Source organism: Scyliorhinus torazame, chromosome 6, assembly GCF_047496885.1.
Source record: "Scyliorhinus torazame isolate Kashiwa2021f chromosome 6, sScyTor2.1, whole genome shotgun sequence".
Classification (NCBI taxonomy): domain Eukaryota; kingdom Metazoa; phylum Chordata; class Chondrichthyes; order Carcharhiniformes; family Scyliorhinidae; genus Scyliorhinus; species Scyliorhinus torazame.
In genome coordinates this window covers 79,192,284-79,217,643 of record NC_092712.1, presented here as the reverse complement: position 1 = coordinate 79,217,643, position 25,360 = coordinate 79,192,284, and the positions used below count along the sequence as shown (strand labels likewise).

Genomic DNA, 25,360 nt, shown 5'->3' with positions numbered 1-25,360 from the left:
AGGGTTGTTTTCTTTGGAATAAGGGAGCTTACAGAGATATCTAATTAAGTGTATAACATTTTGAGGGATCCACACAGGGTGGATAGGAGGTCCTATTCACCTTGATTGCAGGGTCCATAATCAGGGACATAGATTTAGGGTAAAAGGCAGGAGTTTAGAGGGGGTCCAAGGAGAAATCATTTTACTCAGAGGGTGGTGGAGATCTGTAATGTGGTACCTGAAAGGGTGGTAGACATCAGAAACCTTGCTTGAAATGAAAAGTACGTAGGTATGTACTAGAAATGCTGTAACCTGCAAGATTACTGACAAGGAACTGGAAAGTGGAGGGAGTTAAACTGGATAACTCGTATGGCCAGCACCGACGTGCTGGACTGAATGGCCTCCTCTGTGCCTTGAAGCGCTGAACCTATGAACTTCAAACCTGGAATTTTGTTAGCTTTCATGTACGGAAATATTAGACTTGCCTCAAACTTAGAATTTGTTTTGCAAAAAGATCTTCAGAGAAATTATCCTGGGCAGGTGCCATGATAGGTGCTCTGCATCCAATATGTCTCATTTCCCTTCCTTCCAAAAATAAATCGATCGCTTTGTGGTGGAAATTACCTCAGTGCATAATTACGGGATTGTAGCCATGACAGAGTTGCACCGTCAAGTGGAACGCTAAACAATTATCCTTTCAGGTGAACCTGAAAGTTGCCATGCCACTATTTCAGAAGAGCAGTGAATTGTTCCCCAAGGCCATGGCCAGGATTTACTCCTCAACCACTATGGCTATAACAAATTATATTACTATTATCTCTTGTTTGTGGGATCTTGTTATGCACTGTGTGACAAGCTTGTTTTCCTACATGAGTGACTACATTTTTAAAAAAATACTTCCATTGTCTGTTAAATCCCTTTAGGGTGTCCTGAGGTTATGAAAGATGCTATATAAATGCAAGTCTTTCTTGTAGCCTTCTGTAAGGCACAGTGTAATTCCCGCAGCAGTGCTGATTGACTTTTTCATTTTTTTACCAGTGTCGAAAAACTCTAACTTATCAGAAGTAGCGTTAGCTGGGCTGGCAAGCAAAGAGGACTTCAGCAGTGTCAACCTCCGCAATGTGAATTTAACAGAACAAGTGTCAAACAACAGTGCTGTGCCGTACAAAAAGCTGATGTTGCTGCAGATTAAAGGTCAGAATTTCATTAATTTATTAAAGGGTTCTCAACTTCTCATCAATCTTTCACAAGAGTATTTCCAAGTGCCTGTGCAATTTCTGATGGTGCACAGGACAGTTTAAACCAATGCAAATCTTTCCATCAGACATGTTGCCATTTATCTTTCATCATTTCCTAAATCATCATAACTGTCTATTTCATGTCTATAAACATAATCCATAGCAGCAGCAATTTTCTTTTGAGAAAGTGGCAGAACAGAGGGAAGAGCTACCGCTCTTCAAAGTAGATTTTGAGCATTTTCTTTTGACAATCTGGATGCTCGGTTTGACCTGCATTTTTCAACAATGGAAAACTTCTTCTAACGTGGTGTGAAAAAAAAAATACAATGGGCAAAGCATTTAATGTCTTCATCTATGCATAAGAACTTGTCTTTGTCGTGTTTCATCAGATCCTGCATAATGTTGTCTTTTTAAAATTATTTAGAAATTAAGTAAAGCTTCAGCTAAAATTATCTGATGAGGTTTCCAAACGTAAAATTAAAAATGATGTAATGTTGGCAAAGAAAGCACATGTAACCCAGCTTTTGAAGAGGGTGGTGAATCTGTGGAACTCTTCGCAGAAGGCTGTGGAGGCCAAATCACTGAGTCTCTTTAAGTCAGAGATAGGTAGACTCTTGATTGATAAGGGGATCAGGGGTTATGGGGAGAAGGCAGGAGAATGGGGGTGAGAAAAATATCAGCCACGATTGACTGACGGAGCAGACTCGATGGGCCGAGTGGCCTAACTCTGCTCCTATGTCTTATGGTCTTTTGAGTACATTTTCTCTTCTGTAAATTAGGCTCAAATCCTGGTCAGAATAAAGAGTTGAAATGATTGCTGGATTATTAGCCTTGCCTCATAGAGAGCACTGTCGCTCAAATCATACGGTCGTGCATTCAAACCCTACTGCAGAGATGCAGGCTGATGCTTCATTGCTGTAGTGAGGGATGTTATGATCTCCGTTCATTCTACTACTGGACCAGAAGATCCCAGAATGTAATCCTGGCTCAAAAGACCGTAATCTTTACTTTTTTAAAAAGAAGACGTGCATGAACAGAGTCACAGGGCTACAAATTGGCTTTTAACTACAACAAAAAAATATTTATTTAGCAAACAAAGTTTGGTTATAATACAATACTGCTCTTTCTCTTTCCCCCCCCCCCCCCCCCCCCCGCCCTTATCTTCACAAATGTACCCAGATTCCAAGGATATCACAAGTTACACAATATATCTTATGCTATAATGTTCTCAAGCAATACACAGTCCATGTAATCCAACAGGCAAACTGGTCAGCCAACACCCTACTCCAAAAACCGGCAGCAGATGCCACTTAATCGATCTTCTGTGGATTTCTCCTCAAATTCCCCCCCAGATGATTGTCGCACAAGTGTTTCCAAACTCCACTCTTAAAAAGACGTGCTTTAAACTCTTCTTTCAGTCACTGGTTTCCATCAGCTGTTTTCATCAAGGAGATCTACCTTCAGGTTTTCCAACTATCTTTTTAAACAAGGTTTTCTTTGGCTGTTTTAGCAAGGATCGCCTCCAGGTTTTCCAACTCCTTTCAGTATTCCTGTGTCTTGAATTGCAGCATGCATCCAAACTTCGACACAAAAACTCAGGTACTGAGTTCGCAACAGAAACTGGCAATCAGGACACCACCTAATCTTATGATTTCCCCAGATATGTCTGACTTTTTATGAGCCAACTTCTGCCAGGTCTGCACTTCAGGCTCTGTCTTTAGCTTCAGTGAGTAGTATCCTGTTCCACTGGTGGTTTCTCTTATCTTCTTTGACTTCAAACTTCCTGGAAACATCTAGTTTCTCAACCGAACTGTCCTTTAGCTTCTCTGGAGCTTGTTTTTGTGCCCATTACTCGATTATAGAGCTTTCCTGCTTCTAGCAGAGTTTAGAACTGTTTCCTCTCTAGCTTCCTTTCCAACTGCCTGGATTCACTGAATCCTAAAACTCAAAAGGTCTTCTACCGACAAGTGGTCCCTGGTTGCTAAGCAGCATCTCGTATGGGTGGCATGGTAGCGCAGTGGTTAGCACAGTTGCTTCACAGCGTCAGGGTCCCAGGTTTGATTCCCGGCTTGGGTCACTGTGTGGGATCTGCACGTTCTCCTCGTGTCTACGTGGGTTTCCTCCGGGTGCTCCGGTTTCCTCCCACAATTCCTGAAAGACATGCTGTTAGGTAATTTGGACATTCTGAATTCTCCCTCTGTATACCACAACAGGCATTGGAATGTGGCAACTAGGGACTTTTCACGGTAACTTTGTTGCAGTGTGAATGTAAGCCTACTTGTGACAATAAAGATTATTATTATTGTTATAACCTGCCTGCTTACCATTGGCTGGGGACTAATGACAATCCCACAATCCTGTGGGAATATGAGCTTCCCCAATGAGGGGGGCGGAGAAACCATTAGTAAACTCCAAGTATAAATAAAGCTGGCCAGTTCAGGAACCAGCAGGAAGGAGTGTGCAGCAAGGGATGTTGCTGCTGCTGTTTATATATATATATATATATATATATATATACATATATAATGTTATTGTAAATAAATGTTATTACTTTGTATCCTTAAAACTCGTGCTGGATTCTTCGTGGCCCTCACAAAAATTATAGAACATATAACATAATATGCAGAAGGAGGCCATTCGGCCCATTGATTCTGCACCAACCCACTTAAGCCCTCACTTCCATCCTATCCCCGTAACCCAATAACCCCTCCTAACCTTTTTGGTCACGAAGGGCAATTTATCATGGCCAATTCACCTAAACTGCATGTCTTTGGACTGTGGGAGGAAACCTGAGCACCCGGAGGAAACCCACGCAGACACGGAGAATTACTATCCCCAAGCTCATGTTTATTTTTCACATCGTAGACTCTCTCAACGCAATAGAAACACTTTGAACTGAACCCAGAAACCCCCATACACCGCAAACATCTTTGTTTAACATGAATCTAACCAGAGTTTTACCCTTCCTTACACAGAAACACTAAATTAAACTTGTTTAAATCTGCGCCTTATTTCTAATATCCAACAATACAAACATATATCACTTAGATTTCGATTTATTGTCACGTGTACCGAGTTGCAGTGAAAAATATTGTTCTGCGTACAGTCCAGGCAGATTGTTCCATGCATGAAAAACATGGGACATAAGATAAATACACAATATAAATACATAGACATGATATGATGATAATGATATGATAATCACTTATTGTCACAAGTAGGCTTCAATGAAGTTACTGTGGAAAAACCTCTAGTCGCCACATTCCGGTGCCTGTTCGGGGAGGCAGGAATAGGAATTGAACCCGCGCTGCTGCCTTGTCCTGCATTAGAAGCCAGCTGTTTAGCCCACTGCTAAACCAGCCCCTAATATACATTGACATTGGGTGGAGCATACAGAGTATAGTGCTACAACAGTCGAGAAGATGCATAGAGCGATCAGTTCAGTCCATAAGTGGAGTCTGGTAACAGTGGGAAGAAGCTGTTCTTGAATCTGTTAGTGCGCGTTCTCAGATTTATGTATCTTCTGCCCAATGGAAGAGTTTGGAAGAGAGAATAACCCAGTTGGGAGGGGGCTTTGGTTATGCTGCCCACTTTCCCAAGGCTATGGGAGGTGTAGACAGAGTCAATGGATGGAAGGCAGGTTAACGTGATGGACTGGGCTGTGTTTACGACTTATGGTCGTTTCTTATGGTCTTGGGCTGAGCAGTTACCATACCAAGCTGTGATGCAGCCAGATGGGATGCTTTCTATGGTACTATTACAAAAATTGGTAAGAGTCAATGTGAACATGCCAAATTTCCTTAGTTTTCTGCGGCGGTATAGGCACTGTTGTGCTTTGTTGGTCATAACGTTAACCTGGGTAGACCAGGAAAAGTTGGTGTACACCTAGGAATTTGAAACTGTCAACCATCTCCACCTCTGCACCATTGATGCAGACAGGAGTGTGTATGATACTTTGCTTCCTGAACTTGATAACCAGCTCCTTAGTTTTGCTGACATTGAGGGAGGGATTGTTGTCGTTGCACCATGCCACTAGGATCTCTATCACCCTCCTGTACTCTGACTCGTCGTTGTTTGAGATCCGACCCACTACGGTCTTATCATCAACAAACTTGGAGATGGGGTTGGAGCCGAATTGTGCCACACAGTCGTGTGTGTATAGGGAGTACAATAGGGGGCTAAGTACGCAGCCTTGCGGGGCCCCGGTATTGAGGACTATCGTGGAGGAGATGTCATTGTTTATCCTTACTGATTGTGGTCCATGGGTTAGGAAGCCGAGGATCCAGTTGCAGAAGGAGGAGCCAAGTCGTGGGTTTTAGAGTATGGATATGAGCTTGGCTGGGATTATGATGTTGAAGGCGAAGCTGTAGTCGATGAATAGGAGTCTGACGTGGGAGTTCTTGTTGTCGAGATGCTCCAGGGATGAGTGTAGGGCCAGGAGATGGTGTCTGCTGTGGACCGGTTTTGCCGGTGTGCTAATTGCAGTGGAACAAGGCATTCTGGAAGTATGGAGTTGATGTCTCATGACCAACCTCTCAAAGTACTTCATAATGATTGATGTCAAGGCCACCGGATGGTAGTCGTTGGGGCATGTTGCCTGCTTCTTCTTTGGGAACGTGTATGGTAGTGGTCTTCTTGAAGAAGGTGGGAATGGAACGGAATAGGGAGAGGTTGAAGATGTCTTCGAACACACCGCCAGTTGGTCCGCGCAGGATCTGAGTGCACGACTAGGGACTCAGTCAGGACCCGTTGCTTTCCGTGGCTTCACTTTCAAGAAGACCGACTGACCTCTGGGGCTGTGATAGTACGTATGAGTATATCCGAGGTTATTGGGGCAGTTGACGACAGTTTGTTGGCTTCCTATTCAAAACGAGCATAGAATGCATTGAGTTCATCGGGGAAGGGTGCTCTGTTGCCGGAGATTCTACTCGGCTTGCTTTGTAGCCTGTTATATTGTTTAAGACTTGCCACAACCAACAAGAGTCCATGTCGTTAATCTGTGACTCTAGCTTAGTCTGGTATTGTCTCTTGGCATCCCTGATGGCTTTGCCGACATCGTACCTAGATTTCTTGTGTAGGTTGGTTCACCTGTCTTGAATGCCTCAGACCTGGACTTCTAGAGAGTGGATCTCCTGGTTAAACCATGATTTCTGGTTGAGGAACGTACGTACTACCTTCTTTGGCACGCAACCTTCAACACACTTATTAATAAAGCCTGTAACGGTGGTGGCATACCCGTCTAGTTTGACCATTTGAGTTCTTGAAAGTGGAGCAGTCCACTGACTCCCATGTAGGGAGCTCTTCCGTTTCCTCAGACCAGCATTGCACAACCTTCTTAACCGGATTCTCCCGCTTAAGTTTCTGCTTCTATGTCGGGAGGAGCACCGACTTGTGGTCCAATTTTCCAAAGTGCCATCAGGGGATGGATCGGCAGGTGCCCTTGAAGTTTGTGTAGCAATGGTCAAGGATGTTTGGGCCCCGGTGGGACAGGAGATGTGCTGGTGGAATTTTGGCAGTGCACGCTTGAGATTGGCCTGGTTGAAGTCCCGGCCGCAATGAACAAGGCCTCCGGGTGTTCTGTATCACTGTTTATTACTTAAAACTACCTCTGCTTCTTGACCGGGAGTGCCGCACACTTTGGTCTTATCTTCAGTTAAATTGAGGTCCTGTCTACCTGCCGAGGTGAACCTAAACACATTCAACAGAACAATTTGATGAAGAATAGGGGAGTTCTTGATCTCCTGGCGGACCTTTGTCCCTCAGCTAACATCACAAAAACAGTCAGAAGTCTTACAACACCAGGTTAAAGTCCAACAGGTTTGTTTCAAATCACTAGCTTTCGGAGCACAGCTCCTTCCTCACCTGTGCCAGTGATTTGAAACAAACGTGTTGGACTTTAACCTGGTGTTGTAAGACTTCTTACTGTGCTCACCACAGTCCAACGCCGGAATCTCCACATCATCACAAAAACAGATTACCTGATCATATATCGTTTATATGCCAACGTCTATGGCAAGGTCTGCAAGACACAACGGGCTACAAGAAGGCACGTAAAATCGTCGGCTCCAATGCACCCCTCCCTGATGAGCTCAACGCATTCTATGCCCGCTTTGAGCAAGAGGTCAGCGAGAGCGAGCCCTCCACCCCAGAAGCCGCGGGTGAACTTGTATCTGAGATCACCATTGCAGACGTCAGAGCAGCCTTCTCGAAGGTCAACCCACGGAAAGCGAATGGCCCGGATGGGGTACCCGGACGAGAACTCAGGTCTTGCGCGGATCAGCTGGCAGGTGTCCAGACATCTTCAACCTCTCTTTACAACAATCTGAGGTCCCTATCTGCTTCAAGAAGATGACCATCATCCATGTACCAAAAAAAAGTCAAGCAACGTGCCTTAATGAGTATCGTCCAGTGGCTCTGACATACATCATCATGAAGTGCTTCGAAAGGTTAGTCATGGCACGAATCAACTCCAGCCTCCCAGATTGCCTTGATCCACTACAGTTTGTCTACTGCTGCAACAGGTCCACAGCAGACGCCATCTCCATGGCCCTGCACTCTACCCTGGAACACCTAGATAACAAAGACACCTATGTCAGACTCCTATTTATCGACTACAGCTCAGCCTTCAACACCATCATTCCTACGAAGCTCATCTCCAAACTCCGTGGCCTTGGCCTCGGCTCCTCCCTCTGCGACTGGATCCTGAACTTTCTAACCCACAGGCCACAATCAGTAAAGTTAGGCAACAACACCTCCTCCACGATCATCCTCAACACCAGTGCCCCACAAGGCTGTGTCCTCAGCCCCTTACTATACTCCTTATATACCTATGACTGTGTGGTCAAATTCCCTTCCAACTCGATTTTCAAATTTGCTGATGACACCACCGTAGTGGGTCAGATTTCAAACAATGACGAGACAGAGTACAGGAATGAGATAGAGAATCTGGTGAACTGGTGCGACGACAATAAGCTCTCCCTCAATGTCAACAAAACGAAAGAGATTGTCATTGACTTCAAGAAGCGTAGTGGAAATCAAGCCCCTGTCTACATCAATGGGAACGAAGTAGAAGGGGTCGAGAGCTTCAAGTTTTTAGGTGTACAGATCACCAACAACCTGTCCTGGTCCCCCCATGCCGGCACTATAGTTAAGAAAGCCCACCAACAACTCTACTTTCTCAGAAGACGAAGGAAATTTGGCATGTCAGCTACGACCCATACCATCTTCTACAGATGCACCATAGAAAGCATTCTTTCTGGTTGTATCACAGCTTGGTATGGTGCCTGCTCTGCCCAAGACTGCAGGAAATTACAAAAGGTTGTGAATGTAGCCCAGTCCATTACGCAAACCAGCCTCCCATCCATTGACTCTATCTATAATTCCCGCTGCCTCAGAAAGGCAGCCAGCATAATTAAGGACCCCCACGCACCCCGGACGTACTCTCATCCACCTTCTTCCGTCAGGAAAAAGATACCAAAGTTTGAGGTCACGTACCAACCAACTCAAGAACAGCTTCTTCCCTACTGCCGTTAGACTTTTGAATGGATCTACCTCGTATTAAGTTGATCTTTTCTCTACACCTTGCTATAACTAACATTATATTCTGCAGTCTCTCCTTCCTTCCCTATGTACGGTATGCATTGTTTGTACAGCATGCAAGAAACAATACTTTTCACTGTATACTAATACATGTGACAATAATAAATCAAATCAAATATAATATAATAGTAATAATAATCGCTTATTGTCACAAGTAGGCTTCAATGAAGTTACTGTGAAAGGCCCCTAGTCGCCACATTCCGGCGCCTGTTCGGGGAGGCCGGCACGGGAATTGAACCCGCACTGCTGGCCTTATTCTGCATTACAAGCCAGCTGTTTAGCCCACTGTGCTAAACCAGCCCTGACCTGAGAGATGTGAAAATTGGCGGCCACATTTCCCAACATTACAACAGCATTGCGCTGGTCAAGGAGACACAGCCTGAGTGAGTGAGACACAGACAGAGTGAGAATTTGGTGCAGTGAGGTAATTCGGTGAAGAGTGGGAGAAGGTGCTTTTTCCCGACTGTTTTGTTCTCTTTCTTCGGGCCTAATTTTGGGAGCCGTTCGGAGGAGGAGGAGCAGTCTCTGTGAGGATAAAAACCTAACGGTAACTTCCTGTTTTCCAGTTTTCTTCCCCCAAAAGTGACGTCAGAGGGAAGCTGTGATCTGATTGGTTGATAGCAAATCGGCCCCAAATTTTAAAAAAACACAGCTGAACTCGTAAACTTAAATTAAACTAATTAATTAATTAGTGCTGGCTGGTCAGGTGATGTGCTTGAGCTGCTTGATGTGGGAGCTGGCAGATCCCATTGGGAGCTGCAGCGACCCCATCTGCAGTAAGTGTTGGCTGCTCGAAGAGCTCTGGCTCAGAGTTGATGAGCTGGAGTCTGAGCTTCAAACACTGAGGCACATCCGGAAGGGGGAGACTTACCTGGACACTGTGTTTCAGGAGGCAGTCACACCTGTCAGAGTAAGTAGTTTAAATCCTGCCAGTGGCCAGGGACAGCAGGGTGTGACTGCAAGACAGGCAGGTAAAGGGAACCAGCAGTCAGGAACTCGGGAGCCTCAGCCCTTGACCCTGTCCAACAGGTATGAGGGCCTGTGTGGATGGCGAACAGGGCTGCAGGAAGGATGAGTCAGCTGACCAAGGCACCATGGTTCAGCAGGCCATTCAAGGGGAGGGAGCAAATAGGCAAGTTGTAGTTGTAGGGGATTCTATTATCAGGGGGATAGATAGTATCCTTTGTGAGCAGGATAAAGAGTCCCGCATGGTATGTTGCCTGCCCGGTGCTAGGGTGCGGGACATCTCTGACCGGCTTGAAAGGTTACTGGAGAGGGAGGGGGAGGATCCAGTTGTTGTGGTCCATGTTGGTACCAACAACATAGGCAAGTCTAGAAAAGAGGACCTGTTTAGAGATTATAAAGAGCTAGGATTCAAATTTTAAAAACAGGTCCTCAAAGGTCATAATATCCGGATTACTGCCCGAGCCACGTGCAAATTGGCATAGGGAAGCAAGAATAAGGGAAGTTAACATGTGGCTGAAAGAGTGGTGTGGGAAAGAGGGGTTCCTTTTCATGGGACACTGGCATCAGTTTAGGGACGGGGGGGGACCTATACCTTTGGGATGGTCTCCACCTGAACCGAGCTGGGACCAGTGTTCTGGCGAAAAGAGTAAATAGGGTGGTCAATAGGACTTTAAACTAGAGATTGGGGGGGGAAGGGAAAGTCAAGGAACCAAGAGGTGAAGTAATCAGTGGGAAGCGTAGCTGCTTAGGAATACAAAAAAGCACGAAAAGACAGAAATCAGGAGAGGTTACGATAGTCCCCATCCCACAAAATATGACAGTGTATGGAAAGGCTCAGTAAACCAAGGTCCACCACACTAAGAAAACAAAAAGGGACGGTCAATAGAGAATTAAAGGTGCTATATTTAAATGCGCGCAGTGTACGGAACAAGGTAGATGAGCTTGTGGCCCAGATTGTGACTGGCAGGTATGATGTAGTAGGCATCACCGAGACGTGGTTGCAGGGGGTTCAGGACTGGCATTTAAACATCCAGGGATTCACAACCTATCGAAAAGAGAGAGGTGGGCAGAGGGGGCGGGGTTGCCTTGTTAATTAGGAATGAAATTAAGTCAATAGCACTAAACAACATAGGGTCAGATGATGTGGAGTCTGTGTGGGTAGAGTTGAGGAACCACAAAGGCAAAAAAACCATAATGGGAGTTATGTACAGGCCTCCTAACAGTGGTCAGGACCAGGGGCACAAAATGCACCATAAAATAGAAAGTGCATGTCAGAAAGGCAAGGTCACAGTGATCATGGGGGACTTCAATATGCAGGTGGACTGGGTAAATAATGCTGCCAGTGGACCCATTGAAAGGGAATTCATTGAATGTTTACAGGAGGGCTTTTTGGAACAGCTTGTGATGGAGCCCACGATGGGACAGGCCATTCTGGACTTAGTGTTATGTAATGAGCCAGACTTGATTAAAGATCTTAAAGTAAGGGAACACTTAGGAGGCAGTGATCATAATATGGTCGAATTCAATCTCCAATTTGAAAGAAAGAAGGTAGAATCAGATGTAAAGGTGTTACAGTTAAATAAAGGTAACTACAGGGGCATGAGGGAGGAACTGACGAAAATCGACTGGGAGCAGAGCCGAGTGGGAAAGACAGTAGAACAGCAATGGCAGGAGTTTCTGGGAGTAATTGAGGACACAGTACAGAGGTTCATCCCAAAGAAAAGAAAGGTTATCAGAGGGGGGATTAGGCAGCCGTGGCTGACAAAGGAAGTTCGGGAATGCATCAAAGCAAAAGAGAAAGCCTATAATGTGGCAAAGAGTATTGGGAAGGCTACAAAAACAAACAGAGGATAACAAAGAGAGAAATAAGGAAAGAGAGGGTCAATTATGAAGGTAGGCTAGCCAGTAACATTAGGAATGATAGTAAAAGTTTCTTTAAATACATTAAAAACAAATGGGAGGCAAAAGTAGACATTGGGCTGCTCCAAAATGACGCTGGTAATCTAGTGATGGGAGACAAGGAAATAGCTGAGGAACTAAATAAGTACTTTGCGTCAGTCTTCACAGTAGAAGACATGAGTAATATCCCAACAATTCCGGAGAGTCAGGGGACAGAGTTGAATATGGTAGCCATCACAAAGGAGAAAGTGCTAGAGAAACTAAGAGGTCTAAAAATTGATAAATCTCCGGGCCCAGATGGGCTACATCCTAGAGTTCTAAAGGAGATAGCTGAAGAAATAGTGGAGGCGTTAGTTATGATCTTTCAAAAGTCACTGGAGTCAGGGAAAGTCCCAGAGGATTGGAAAATCGCTGTTGTAACCCCCCTGTTCAAGAAGGGAACAAGGAAAAAGATGGAAAATTATAGGCCAATTAGCCTAACCTCGGTTGTTGGCAAGATTCTAGAATCCATTGTTAAGGGTGAGATTTCTAAATTCTTGGAAGTGCAGGGTCGGATTTGGACAAGTCAGCATGGATTTAGTAAGGGGAGGTCGTGCCTGACAAACCTGTTAGACTTCTTTGAAGAGATAAATAGGTTAGACCAAGGAGAGCCAATGGATGTTATCCATCTTGACTTCCAAAAGGCCTTTGATAAGGTGCCTCACGGGAGACTGCTGAGTAAACATATTTTAAGACATTGTATTTAAATGCACAAAGCAGTCAGAACAAACTTAATGAGTTAGTGGCGCAAATAGAAACAAAAGGGTATGATTTAGTGGCGATTACTGAAACATTTTACAGGGAGACCTGGTCTGGGAATTGAATATCCAAGGGTATGCAGTATTTTGGAACGATAGACTGAAAGGAAAAGGAGCTGATGTAGCTTTGCTGGTGAGGAAAGGGATCAGTGCTGTCTTGAGAAATGACAGAAGCACTCATGATCAAGATATGGAATCAGTATGGTAAGAAACAGCAAAGGGAAAAACAGTGGCTCTGCAGTGGGGCAGCGTATAAACCAGGAAATACTGGGGGGCTTGTAAGACAGGTAGAGCAAAAACCATGGGTGATTTTAAATGCACATAGAGTAGAGGAATCAAATTGGCATGGGTAGCCTGGAGACAGAGTTCATTGAATGTATTAGAGATTGTTTCTTGGAATAGTATATTGGGGAATGAGGAGGGATTAATTAATTACCTCCTAGTAAGGAGCAGTGACCATTGTATGGTAGAATTCAAAATTCAGCTTGGGGGCGGGAAAGTGGAGTCCCACACTTGTGTTCTTATTTAGACTTTCAACAGGCTTTCGAAAAGGCCTCACACCACAGATGAATATGTAAAGTTAAAGCGCGTGGGATTACAGGTTGTGTCTCGAGAGATAGAAAGCTGATTAGCAGAAAGGAAGCAAAAAGCTTGAATAAATGGGTCTTTTTCTGATTAGCATGCAGTGACTAGTAAGGTACCACAGAGATCTGTGCTAGGACCCCAGCTGTTCACATTATATGTTAGGCTTTGGGCGAAGGAACTAAATGTATTATCTCCAAATTTGCTGATGATACGAAGTTGGGTGGGAGGGTGAGCTGTGTGGGGGATGTAGAGATGCTTCAGTGGGATTTGGATAGGCTAAGTGAGTGGGCATATGAATGGCAGATGCAGTTTGATATGGATAAATGTGAGGTTATCCACTTCGGTAGCAAAAATAGGAAGGCAAATTATTATTTGAATGGGCGTAAATTGAGAGAGGTAGATACTCAGCGAGACCTTGGTATCCTTGTACATCAGTCACTGCAAGTAAGCGAGCAGCAGGTACAGCAGGCAGTAAAGAAGGCAAATGATATGATGGCATTCATACCAATAGGATTTGAGTATATGAATTAGAGATGTTTTACTGCAATTGAATAGGGCTTTGGTGAGGCCACACCTAGAGTATTGTATGCAGTTTTGGTGTCCTTATCTTGTGAGGAAGGATGACCTTTGCTATGGAGAGCGTGCAGCATAGGTTTACCAGGCTGATTTCTGGGATGGTGGGACTGTCGTGTGAGGGGGACCAAGTTGGTTAGGATTATATTCATTGGAGTTCAGAAGAGTGAGAGGGGATCTGATAGAAACTTATAAAATTCTAACAGGATTAGACAGGGTAGATTCAGAAAGAATGTTCCCGATGGTGGGGAATCCAGAACTAGGGGTCATAATTTGAGGATAAGGGGTAAACCTTTTAGGACTGAGGTGAGGAGAAATGTCTTCTCCCAGAATCTGTGGAATTCGCTAACCTAGAAAGTAGTAGAGGCCAAAATGTGTAATTTCAAGAAAGAATTAGATATAGCTCTTTGGGCTAAATGGATCAAGGGATATGGGTGGAAGACAGGATCAGGGTATTGAACTTGATGATCAGCCATGATCATAATGAATGATGGAGCAGCCCCGAAGGACCAAATGGTCTCCTCCTGTTTCTATTTTCTATGTTTCTGGAATCAAACAAAGGTAATTACATAGGCATGAGGACAGATTTGGCCCGAGGAGTGTGGCCAGGAAGGGTTAGGACAGCTGCTGAGCATGGTAGTTGTTTAAGGAGATACTCAATTCCTCACAACTTTAAAATACATCCCAGTGAGGAAGAAAGATGTTAAGGGGGTAAAAAAAAACAACCATAGCTAAACAAGGAGGTCAGGGACAATATAAAGACAAAACTATGGTATATCTTATTGCAAAGGCCAGTGGCAGGCTGGAAGATTCGGAAACATTCAAACATAAACAAAGGGATACTAAAAAAAGTAATGGAAAGAGCTAAGGTAATTTACAAAAGAAGGCTAACGCAAAATATCAAAAAGGATAGCAAAAGCTTTTACAGGTACTTAAAAGGGAAGAGAGTCACTAAAGTGAATGTTGGTCCCTTGGAAGATGAAAAATGTGAAGGCAACTTATTATCTAAATAGGGAGAGACTTCGGGGTGTTCCATTGCAGAGGGATCTCGAGGTCCTCGTTCATGAGTCACAGAAAGCGAGCATGCAGGTACAGCAGATAATAAAGCAAATGGAATGTTGGCATTCATAGCTAAAGGAATAGAATATAAAGGTAAGTAAGTGTTGTTTCAACTCTACAAGGCATTGATGAGACTGCACCTGGAGTATTGTGCACAGTTTTGAGCCCTTATTTGAGGAAAAATGTAGTGGCATTGGAGACAGTTCAGAGGAGGTTCACTAGATTGATTCCAGACATGAGGTGTTTGTCTTATGAAGAGGGATTGAACAATTTAGGCCTATACTCTCGAGAGTTTAGAATAATGAGGGGAGATCAAATTGAGATATACAAGATGATAAACGATATGGTTAAAGTAGACATGGAGCAAATGCTTCTGTTTGTGAGGCATTCTAATAATCGATTATTGTCACAAGTAGGCTTCAATGAAGTTACTGTGAAAAGCCCCTAGTCGCCACATTCCGGCACCTGTTCAGGGAGGCCGGTATGGGAATTGCACCCGTGCTGCTGCCTTTACAAGCCAGCTGTTTAGCCCACTGTGCTAAGCCAGCCCCTTAGAATGAGAGGTCAGTCTTAGGATAAGCGGTAGCAAATTTAAAACCGAGTTGAGGAGAAACTACTTCTCCCAAAGGTTTGTGAATCTGTGGAGTGCAGTGGATTCTGGGACTGAGTAAATTTAAGGTGTTAGACAGATTTTTAATTGGTAATGGGTTGAAAAGTTATGGAGAATGGGCAGGATGGTGGAGTTTAAGGCCAGAATGCAATCAGCCGTGATCGAATGGCGGAGCAGACTTGATGGACCAAATGCCTAATTCTGCTCCTATTTCTTATCAACATGGGAGACTGATAGCAAAGATAGGAGCCCATGAGATCCAAGAGAATTTGGCAAAGTGGATCCAGAATTGGCTAAGTGGCAGGAAGCAGAGGGTGATGGTTGAGGGGTGTTTTTCCGACTGGAAGCCTGTGTCCAGTGGCGTCCCTCAGGGATCAGTGTTATGGCCCTTCCTGTTTGTGGTTTATATGATGATTTAGACATCAATGTAGGCAGGTTGATCAGTAAGTTTGCGAATGATATGAAAATTGGTGGGGTGGTAAATAGTGAGGAGGATATCCTTCGATTACAGGAGGACATAGATGGGCTGATCAGTGACAAGTGGAATTCAATCCAGATAAGTGTGAGGGGATACACTTGGGCAGGACAAACAAGGCAAGGGAATACATGATAAATGGCAGGACCGTGGGAAGCACCAAGGATCAGAGGGACCTTAAGGTAATAGAGCAGGTGGATACAGTGGTCTTTATTAGCCGAGTCATAGAGTTTAAGAACAGGGAGGTTAAGCTGGAACAGTATAAAACGTTTGTTAGACCACAGCTAGAGTATTGTGTGCAGTTCTGGAATCCACATTATAGGAGGGATATGATAACACTTGAAACAGTGCAGAGGAGATTTACCAGGCTGTTGCCTTTGCAGGAGAGTTTTAACTATGAAGAGATTGGATAGACTGAAGTTGTTTTCCTTGGAGCAGAGGAGAGTGAGGGGGGACATGACTAAGATGTAGAAAATTATGAGGGGCATAGATAGAATAGTCAGGAAAAAACTTTTCACCTCGGTGGAAGGAGGGTTTAATGACGGGGGGGCATAGATTTAAGGTGAGGGGCAGGATGTTTAGAGGGGATGTGAGGAAAAATAGTTTTTACCCAAAGGTTTGTGAGAGTCTGGAACTCACTGTCTGAAAGGGTGGTGGAGGCAGAGACCCTCATGACATTTTAAAAATATTTAGATGTGCACTTGCAATGCCGCCAAGGCATACAAGGCTATGGGCCAAGTGCTGGAAAATGGGATTAGAATAGCTAGGTGGTGATTTTTGATCAGTGCGTACGCGATGGGCCGAAGGGCCTTTTCTGTGCTGTAGATCTGTATGATGAGGAAACTACCACTGGGTCAAAAAAAGGAAAAATATTTTCTATCTTTATAAATTAACATTTTTTGTTATATTTTTAAAAACTGTTGTGAGTAAGAAAGCACTTTGCCTTTAACACCAGGACGTGGATGGGAATGCAGCTCACTTTAATGGAATAAAATGTTCCTCACTGCCTACAGGTATTAAATAAAATGAGTTTGAGTTCATGATAGGCATTATTGTATCCGTAACTTGGAGCAAATTAACAGTCCGAGTGTACGAAGCTGACTAATGAGGGAGATGATACAAGTCTCACAAATGTTCTAATTATCATTACCAGTAAGTAGACATTGAGGCATTTTAATAAATACCTTTACATTTCCTCTGGTCTGCACCATACCTGAGCATTATTTTACTACTTATGTGATTCAACGTGGTAAGCAGCTCTACTGAAGTGCCAAAACCTTCTACTTTGAACACAAGTATTCAGTCCAAAAGCCATTTTTTAAAATTAAGAATGTAATGAGCAATGTGCTATAAATGCAGAAGCACTGTTGCTTCACAGCGCCAGAGTCATGGGTTCAATTCCCACTTGGGTCACTGTCTGTGCGGCACGTTCTCCCCGTGGCTGCGTGGGTTTTCTCCCACAAGTCCCGAAAGACGTGCTGTTTGGTAATTTGGACATTCTGAATTTGTGTACCCCAGCTGGCACCGGAATGTGGCGACAAGGGGATTTTCACAGTAACTTCATTGCAGTGTTAATGTGAGCCTACTTGTGACTATAATAAAGATTATTATTATTATTAAATATTAATGTACTTGGGCTTCCTTAGTTTCATCCTTAAAAAGTGTAGTAAAATGTGATGGACCCGAAGAGCCTGATTTTAATTCGCTCAACGCCCATTCATTTGCAAAGTTAAAATCAGGCCCAAAGCTACAAGCCACCAGGCAAAACGTTTCTAGATACGGGATTTATTATTGTGTTGTGGGCAGTTATACAGTACCACAACGATTTGAACGTGCATTCCTAAATTTATTTTGTAGGGCGAAGGCATATCCAAACCAGATTGGTGGAACCAAGAGCATCTTCGTTGAATAGTGGAGACTGTTTCTTGCTGCTAGCTCCTCAGCACTGTTTCCTGTGGGCAGGAGAATTTACCAATGTAATTGAAAAAGCCAAGGTCAGTCTAATGGTCTCAGTCAGCATCTGTGCAAACAAATTTCATACTCTATCCTTACAAAGCTTCCGTTTCTGTTGAGCTTCTTTCATGAAAGTAAATGACAATGCCGTTCATAGAAAGACTCCGAATATACACTATTTCCTGCCAGATGTTTGCATGAGGCATGGTTTCACAAGTCATGTATCCCACGAGTTTGTTTGTAGATTTGTTTGGTGGATGTCTCGATTTCCTGTCGTTTTAGCGGCTGTGAAAAGTCCAACGTACTTAACAGGATGTTTAAAAACTTCCTCAGGATAGAGCACTTTTTCCAAAGTCAGTAAGCAACGAAGTTCGGTCGCATTACAAATTTTAAAGGAGAAACACAGGACAGCGAACAAAAGTGTACCCTATTTGTCACACTTCTTTAATGCATGATGTAAGAAAGAAAGCAATGGGAAACCGAAGCTGTCCAAGCATATTCCAGGAGTATTTATTTTAATTCATCCAATTTTTAATCTAAAATGGCCAATATTTTTATGAGATGATTGCAATGGAAGTTGCACAGCAGTGTGATTGCTATGCTTTTGTGAGCAATTGTTTGAAAAGGAAAAGTTAGTTACAATAAGGAAATGGTGTAGAATATTCAGCAACCAGCGCACAACTTCGGAGGCTCCTGCATATTGAACTAATTGTGTTTATGAATCAGGTTAACTGCTTGTTAAATAATGTCTGTTCACCTTTTCTATTGGTCACAAAAAAGCATATTCAAACTTAAGATATATGTAACATATCACAAACTGACAATTCTTCAGTCATGAGTTCAGCTACATTATTTTCACCTTTTGCCTCGTCTAGTCAATTCACATGTTATGGTGCATTAGCAGTTTTAATTCTGGGGCCAAATTCTGTATATAACGTAAAAATGAAAAATTCTGGCTGTTAAGTAGCAAATCTGTCGATGAACATTTCAGGAGGGAAAAGCACCTTTATCCAATTCCCAATTTACAGTCTTTCTTTACATCTCTGTGTAAAATTGTGCCGCACAAGAGGAATGAATTAAATGTGTAGTAGTACAGAATCTGAATTGTCATCCTTGGAGATTGCTTTCACTGTAATCCTGAATCGAACAAGGAGATAGGTATTCCAAGGTGTGTTAATACATTGAGCAAATCTAACTGCATGCTCTCCAGCTAATAAGCCGAATAAATGTACTGTATCAAATAATACTGTACCTGTGTATTTTTCAATATTTTCCTGTTTTCAGGCTTCAGAACTGGCAGCTTTTATTCAGACTAAAAGGGACCTTGGCTGCAGAGCACCATATGTGGCCACAATAGAAGAAGGAATTAACAGCCATACAAAATCAGCCAAAGACTTTTGGAAACTCTTGGGTGGACAGTCAAGCTACCAAGGTAATAATAACTGCTGTGAATTTTGGATTTGAATACTAAGTTTCCCGAGTCTTACCTTTTTAAAGATGTGTTACAAAATTAACACATGTAGGTATTTTTTTGAACTGATTGAAACATGATGCTACGAGGAGAAACAATGATCATTTATGTGCACACTTAAAAGTTAGAAAACTTTATTTTAACTCCCGACCATGATTGGAAGGAAAATCCTCCCCTTGGTACTCCTTGGTTCACGGGACATGGGCGTTGGAGGCTGTGCCAGCATTTATTGTCCATCCCCAATTGCCCTTGAGGGGGCAGTTAAGAGTCCACCACATTTCTGTGGGTCTGGAGTCACATTAGGACATTAGTGAACCAGGTGGGTTTTTTCAATAGTCGACAGTGGTTTCATGGTCATCATTAGATAATTTTTAATTCCAGATTTTTATTGAATTCAAATTTCATTATCTGTATTGGCAGGATTTGAACCTGGGTCCCCAGAGCACTACTTTGGGTCTCTGGTTTACTAGTCCAGTGACACCACTACACAACCACCTCCCATGTCACTAGTTAGTTGCAACACAGAAGGAGGCTGTTCAGCCATTGGGTGTATGCAGTCCCTCAGTAAGCTGGTCCGGTCAGTCTCATTCACCAGCTCTATCCCTGTGGCTTTGAAAGTTTATTTCCTTCAAGTGCCCGTCCAATTTTCTTTTCAATCATAGATCCGTCTCTGTTTCCACCACTCTCACGGGCAGTGAGTTCCAGGTCATTACCCCTCACTGCACATTAAAAAATATTTCACACATTTCCCCTGAATTTCTTTGCCCAGAACCAAATCTGCCATAATCATGTACACTTCTGCCAAATCGCCCCTCCGCCTCCTCTGCTCCAAGGAGAATAACTCCAGTTTCTCCAGACTAACCTTGTAGCTAAAATCTCCCATCCTGGAAATCTTTCTGGTAAATCTCCTCTGCAGCCTCTCAAGGACCCTTGCATTCATTCTAATGTGTGTTGGCTGGAACTGGGTGCAATAATCTACATGTGGCCTAAGCAGAGCTTTATAAAGATTCAGAATAACTTTTGTTTTTTATATTTGTTCATGGGATGTGGGCATCACTGGCTGGGCTGGCATTTATTACCCATCCCATATGCTATTGAGAAGGTGGCGGTGAGCTGCCTTCTTGAACCAAAATGAGCCTTGAGGAGATGTTATAGTGCATTTTGTAGTTGGTACACACTGCTGCCACTATGTGTTGGTGGCAGGGGAATTAATGTTTAGTGTAGTGGACAGGGTGCAAATTAAGTGGGCTACTTTGTTCTGAATGGTGTCAGAGCTTCTTGAGCATTGTTGTAGATGCACTCATCCACGCAAGTGGAGAATAATCCATCACACTCCTGACTTGTGTCTTGTAGATAGTGGACAGGCTTTGGGAAGTCAGGAACAAGTTACTGAGTTGGATGATCAGCCACGATTATATTGAACGGCAGAGCATGCTCGAAGGGCCGAATGGCCTCCTCCTGCTCCTATTTTCTGTGTTTCTAAGTGTGACTCAAATGGTGTCTGCCACCCATCAGCCCAAGCATGAATATTGTCCAGGACTTGCTATATATGGACATGGACTGCTTCAGTATCTGAGGAATAGCAAATAGTACTGAAAAATGTGCGATCATCTGCAAACATCCCCACTTCTTGAGAGAAGGGTATTGATGAAGCAACAGTGAAGGTTATGGGGCTGAGGATACTACCCTGAGGAACCCCTGTGGTGATGCCCCAGATCTGAAATGATGTGACCTTCAAGATCCCCAACTATCTTCCTTTGTGCACGGTGTGACACCGACTGATTCAGAGATTTTGCCCCCCCACTCCCGAGTCCCATGACTTCAGTTTTGCTAGGGCTCTTTGATGCAAAACCCTTTCAAATGCAGCTTTGATATCAAGGGCAGTCACGCTATTAATGAAGCCCAAGATCCTTAATGCTTTGCTAACCTCTCTTTCAATATGGTCTGTCACTTTCAAAGACCTTTGCACGTGCATCCTCAGGTCCCTCTGTCCCTGCACACACTTTAGAACGTTGTTTCTCCCTTTTCTTTCTGCCAAAATGCAACACCTCAGACCACTATATTATCTGCCAAGTGTTTGCCCATGCCACGAGCATATCTATCTTCTGTCACAGCCGATTAATATCGTCCTCACTGTTTACCACTCCCATCAAGTTTGGTGTCATTGGCAAATTTTGAAAGATTACTCTACATTCCAATATCAACGCCATTTATATATATCAGAAAAGTAAGTGGTCCTAGCACTGACTCTTGGGAACACCACTGTCTACCATCCTCCAGTTTGAAACCATTTACCAGGACTTGCTGTTTTCTCTCCTTAGCCCAATATGTTATCCTCCTATTTCGTGATCTGTAATTTTATTAATGAGTATTTTATGTGGTATTTTGCCAAACATTTCCTTAAAATCCAGATAGACAACATCCATTGCATTCTCTTCATTAAGCTTCTCAGTTGCCTCATCAAAATATTCAATTAGGTTAGTCAAGTCAATCTTTATTTGGTATAGATTTATTCTTAGGGTGAATCCTTACAGGTAAATAATATTGGAAGTTAGATGGTCCGAAGGTTGGTGATAATAGGGTTAAGAGAACACGAGATGCACCTCATGGACAAGATGAGTTTAGAGTTGGCAGGAGGGGAGAAAGGAAAGAAACTAGAGAAAGTTGCACGTTCAGGACAATTTACATGCTCAAGTATTTCTAATTAAACTGCTTTGTTTAATTTGCAGGTGCTGGAAATCCAGATGAAGATGAACTATATGAAAGTGCAATAGTAGAAACCAATTGTATTTATCGTCTAGTAGACGATAAATTAGTCCCTGACGATGACTTCTGGGGAAAGATACCACGTTGCTCTTTACTTAATTCAAAAGATGTAAGTATTTGTCAAATGGACCAATAGAGGAGCATTCTCCAGTAAATCCCTTGGTAAATACACTGCACAGTGCTAAACCAGATCACAAAGGTGCAACAGGGTGGCACAGTGGTTAGCACTGTTGCCACATGGCGCCCGGGACCCGTGTTCATTTCCAGTCTTGGGTGACAGTCTGTGTGGAGTTTGCATGTTCTCCCCATGTCACCATGGGTTTCCTCCGGGTGCTCCGGTTTCCTCCCACAGGTCAAAGATGTGTAGGTTAGGTGGATTTGGCCATGAACAATGCGCAGGGTTACGGGGATAAAGCAGGGTAGAGTGCTCTTTCAGAGGGTTGATACAGACTTGATGGGGCGAATGGCCTCCTGCACTGTAGGGATTCTATAGAAATCCCCTGTTTGTGCTGAACTAGAATTATACCTAGATCTCCGCCAGAATGCATACATGGCCACAATAATTGTGTTAAGGCGAGAGAGGGGCAAAAGAAAATCAATATTCCTATTCATGACCATGCCAAGAAGTATGGCTGTGTGGATGTACATTAGGTTGCAACTTGATCGCGATGCCTTGTGCAGTTACCTAAGCTGTTCACACATACTCTCTAGATCTTCAGTAAAGAATGGCTTCATATTTGATGATTACCAGCACTCCTGGAATTAATCTCTCAGGTGGGCGGAGGTAAACGAGAAGCAGTAATAGAAGAGCTGGAGCAAGAATTGATTTCATTCTGCTCATTATAAGTCTCTTTGTTCAAATCAATGATTTTTTTCCTTTGCAGTGTTTATCACCAATTCCTAGTATTAGCGTAGAATTGTAGACTGCGCGTAAGGCAGAACAAGTATAATTGGCAGTTCCCTTCACTAAAGGAAATTGGTAAACAAGATTAATTTTTACAATAGTCCAGTGGCTTGCGTGGACATTTTCTAGTGCTTTAGCCTCTTATAACAAGATCTGAACCCATAACCTCTGGGTTGCAAGTCCAGTACCATAACGATTAGGCTGCTACAACTACAGACAAACATACATACCTTGCAATTACATGGCACTTTTAACATCCCAAAAGCGTTTCCAGGGCCCTGATGTTTAGGATGGCGGGGGTTCCCATTCTGCCAACCAAAGAGTCGGTGGGGAATGCATCCCTCGCTAACACTGTCTGGCCCCCACGTGCTCCGAGTGCTAATTTAAAGAGGTGGCACTTCTGCCCCTCACTCGGGAGGAAGTTCTGCCTAACAGATTGGCTGGCAGCTCTTTAGTCTCTGCAGTGGTAGAAGCTGCAATGGACAGAACTGGGATTGTGGATAATCTCCAGATCCTATGTCCCAGGATTCCAGGAAGAGATCAATTTTGAGGCTTTCAGGAAGGGGAGGGCAACGGGAGTCTGGAGTGCTGGACAATAGTGAATTGGGATGTCGACGGAGAGACCAGGGGTTTGAGGAGGTGGAGGCCCTGTGGTTATCAGACATTACGAGGTAGAGGTGGGTGATGTTAAAAGGGAGCTGCTGATGAGGTGCCTGTTCTCAAACACGCCCCCCCCCCCCTCCCCCCCCCCACACACCTTGCTTCCTGCCAAAGACCAAACCTGATTATCTTTGAACTTCCCTATCCCCTGGATCTCCTCCATTCAGCCTAAACATTGAGGCTGGGCAGGACACAGCCCTCGGTCACTACAGGGCCTTGACTGGGGCAAGAGCCGGCAGAGGCCTCGCACGTCCCAGGATAAAATTGTAGAAAGGCCGGGGTGGGCAGGCCCATCCAAAGGATTCTACGCTTGACCTCCACCTGTGTGGGAGCGTAAAAGTCTGCCCCAGGTTGTTTACAGAGGTACCAGAATGCAAGGGGCAGGAGCAAGATTAAATGCTGGGCCAAAGCAGAAGACATTTGGAAGGTGACTGAAAACAATTTGGTGGAAATTGTGTCTCTTATTGGAAAGAGTGACAGAAGTGTAAAGAGGGAATGTCAAAGCTTGAGCCCAAATGGTTGAAGATGTTAAAACTTTAAACGCCCACCAAATATAATTGAATATCGTTCTGGTTTCGATTTTTAATTGAATTTTTCATACTTTGTTGCTGACATTAAAACCATAAGTTCATAAGATATAGGAGCAGAATTAGGCCATTCGGCCCATCGAGTCTGCTCGGCCATTCTATCATGACTGATACGTTCCTCATCTGCTACCTACAATGTTACAGGCCACGAGCTGGATTGCAAAATCAGCCAGAGCATCTCCTCCCTAGATCACATGACCTAGGAGCGGGAGCAGTGAACAAAACTCTGACTTCTGTCTTCCAGTATTGCTTTTCCTATTGCTCATGGAAGAAACTGGCAGAATGTGACTGCCTGCCCGCTAGCAGCCTCTCGAGAGATTGTTCTTCAGGTGTGAAATTCAACAGTCAAGCATGAAAGGATTGTTTGGCTAGGAATTGAAGAACGGGATGCTTCACATCCAAGCTATACATGCTTACCTGCTGTGTTGAAGTAGGTACATAGCATCAGGGCTCACTGAACTATCACTGACTGAGAATTCTGGTTGGTATCTTTTCCTCGTTCCCACCCACGGGGCGCCGTGATTTGATTTGTAAAGCATGTATTAAGCTTCTTGATTATGTAACTGCGCTATGTGCCCAGCTATGTTGTTTGTAAACTTTAATGCAATTATTTTGAAGCCATTGATTATTATTCATAGGTGCTGGTGTTCGATTTTGGCAGTGAAGTATACGTGTGGCATGGAAAAGGGGTCACACTCGCACAGCGGAAAGTAGCATTCCAATTGGCAAAACACTTATGGAATGGTACCTTTGACTACACAAACTGTGACATCAACCCTTTAGATCCAGGCGAATGCAATCCTCTGATACCAAGGTAGCTTTGATTTACACTAACAGTTTACAGCATGCTTTGGATGTAATCAAGTGTAATAACTCTAGTTGGCACAACAAACATCGTAATATTTGAAGCAGAAATAGCCACCTGACTCAGATTCACCATTTGTGGTATTAACCCTTCCATCCTGCTTTATTCCTATTGACCTCAGGCTCAAGGGACTAAACTGTCCACTCCTCCTTTCTCTCCATGCCCTTTCGAGAAAAATTAAAAAGAATAGAATCATAAATGTCCCCTAACTTTGCCTGCATCTTGGAAACTATGGCAAATAAAGTGCCAATTTAGGAACTTGAGAAAGACAATGGGGGGAGAGGAGAATGGATGGAGGCGTTCCGTTTGGATAATCTCAATTATAGGATGAATTCAGCACTCAAAACACGGGTCAAGGATAGCGGCTTCAAGAT

General features: G+C 43.7%; 1 protein-coding gene across 14 annotated transcripts in view; it reads left to right on the top strand.

Moving 5' to 3' along the window:
* The window catches only part of svila (supervillin a), a 433,091-nt gene that overhangs the window by 352,938 nt on the left and 54,793 nt on the right, over window positions 1-25,360 (top strand). For all 14 annotated transcript variants that reach the window (XM_072508365.1, XM_072508366.1, XM_072508367.1 and 11 more), the window contains 5 exons: window positions 1,018-1,173; window positions 17,638-17,774; window positions 19,018-19,165; window positions 21,934-22,079; window positions 24,760-24,935. In XM_072508365.1, coding sequence (XP_072364466.1) covers window positions 1,018-1,173; window positions 17,638-17,774; window positions 19,018-19,165; window positions 21,934-22,079; window positions 24,760-24,935 — 763 coding nt within the window. The remainder of the gene's footprint in view (window positions 1-1,017; window positions 1,174-17,637; window positions 17,775-19,017; window positions 19,166-21,933; window positions 22,080-24,759; window positions 24,936-25,360) is intronic.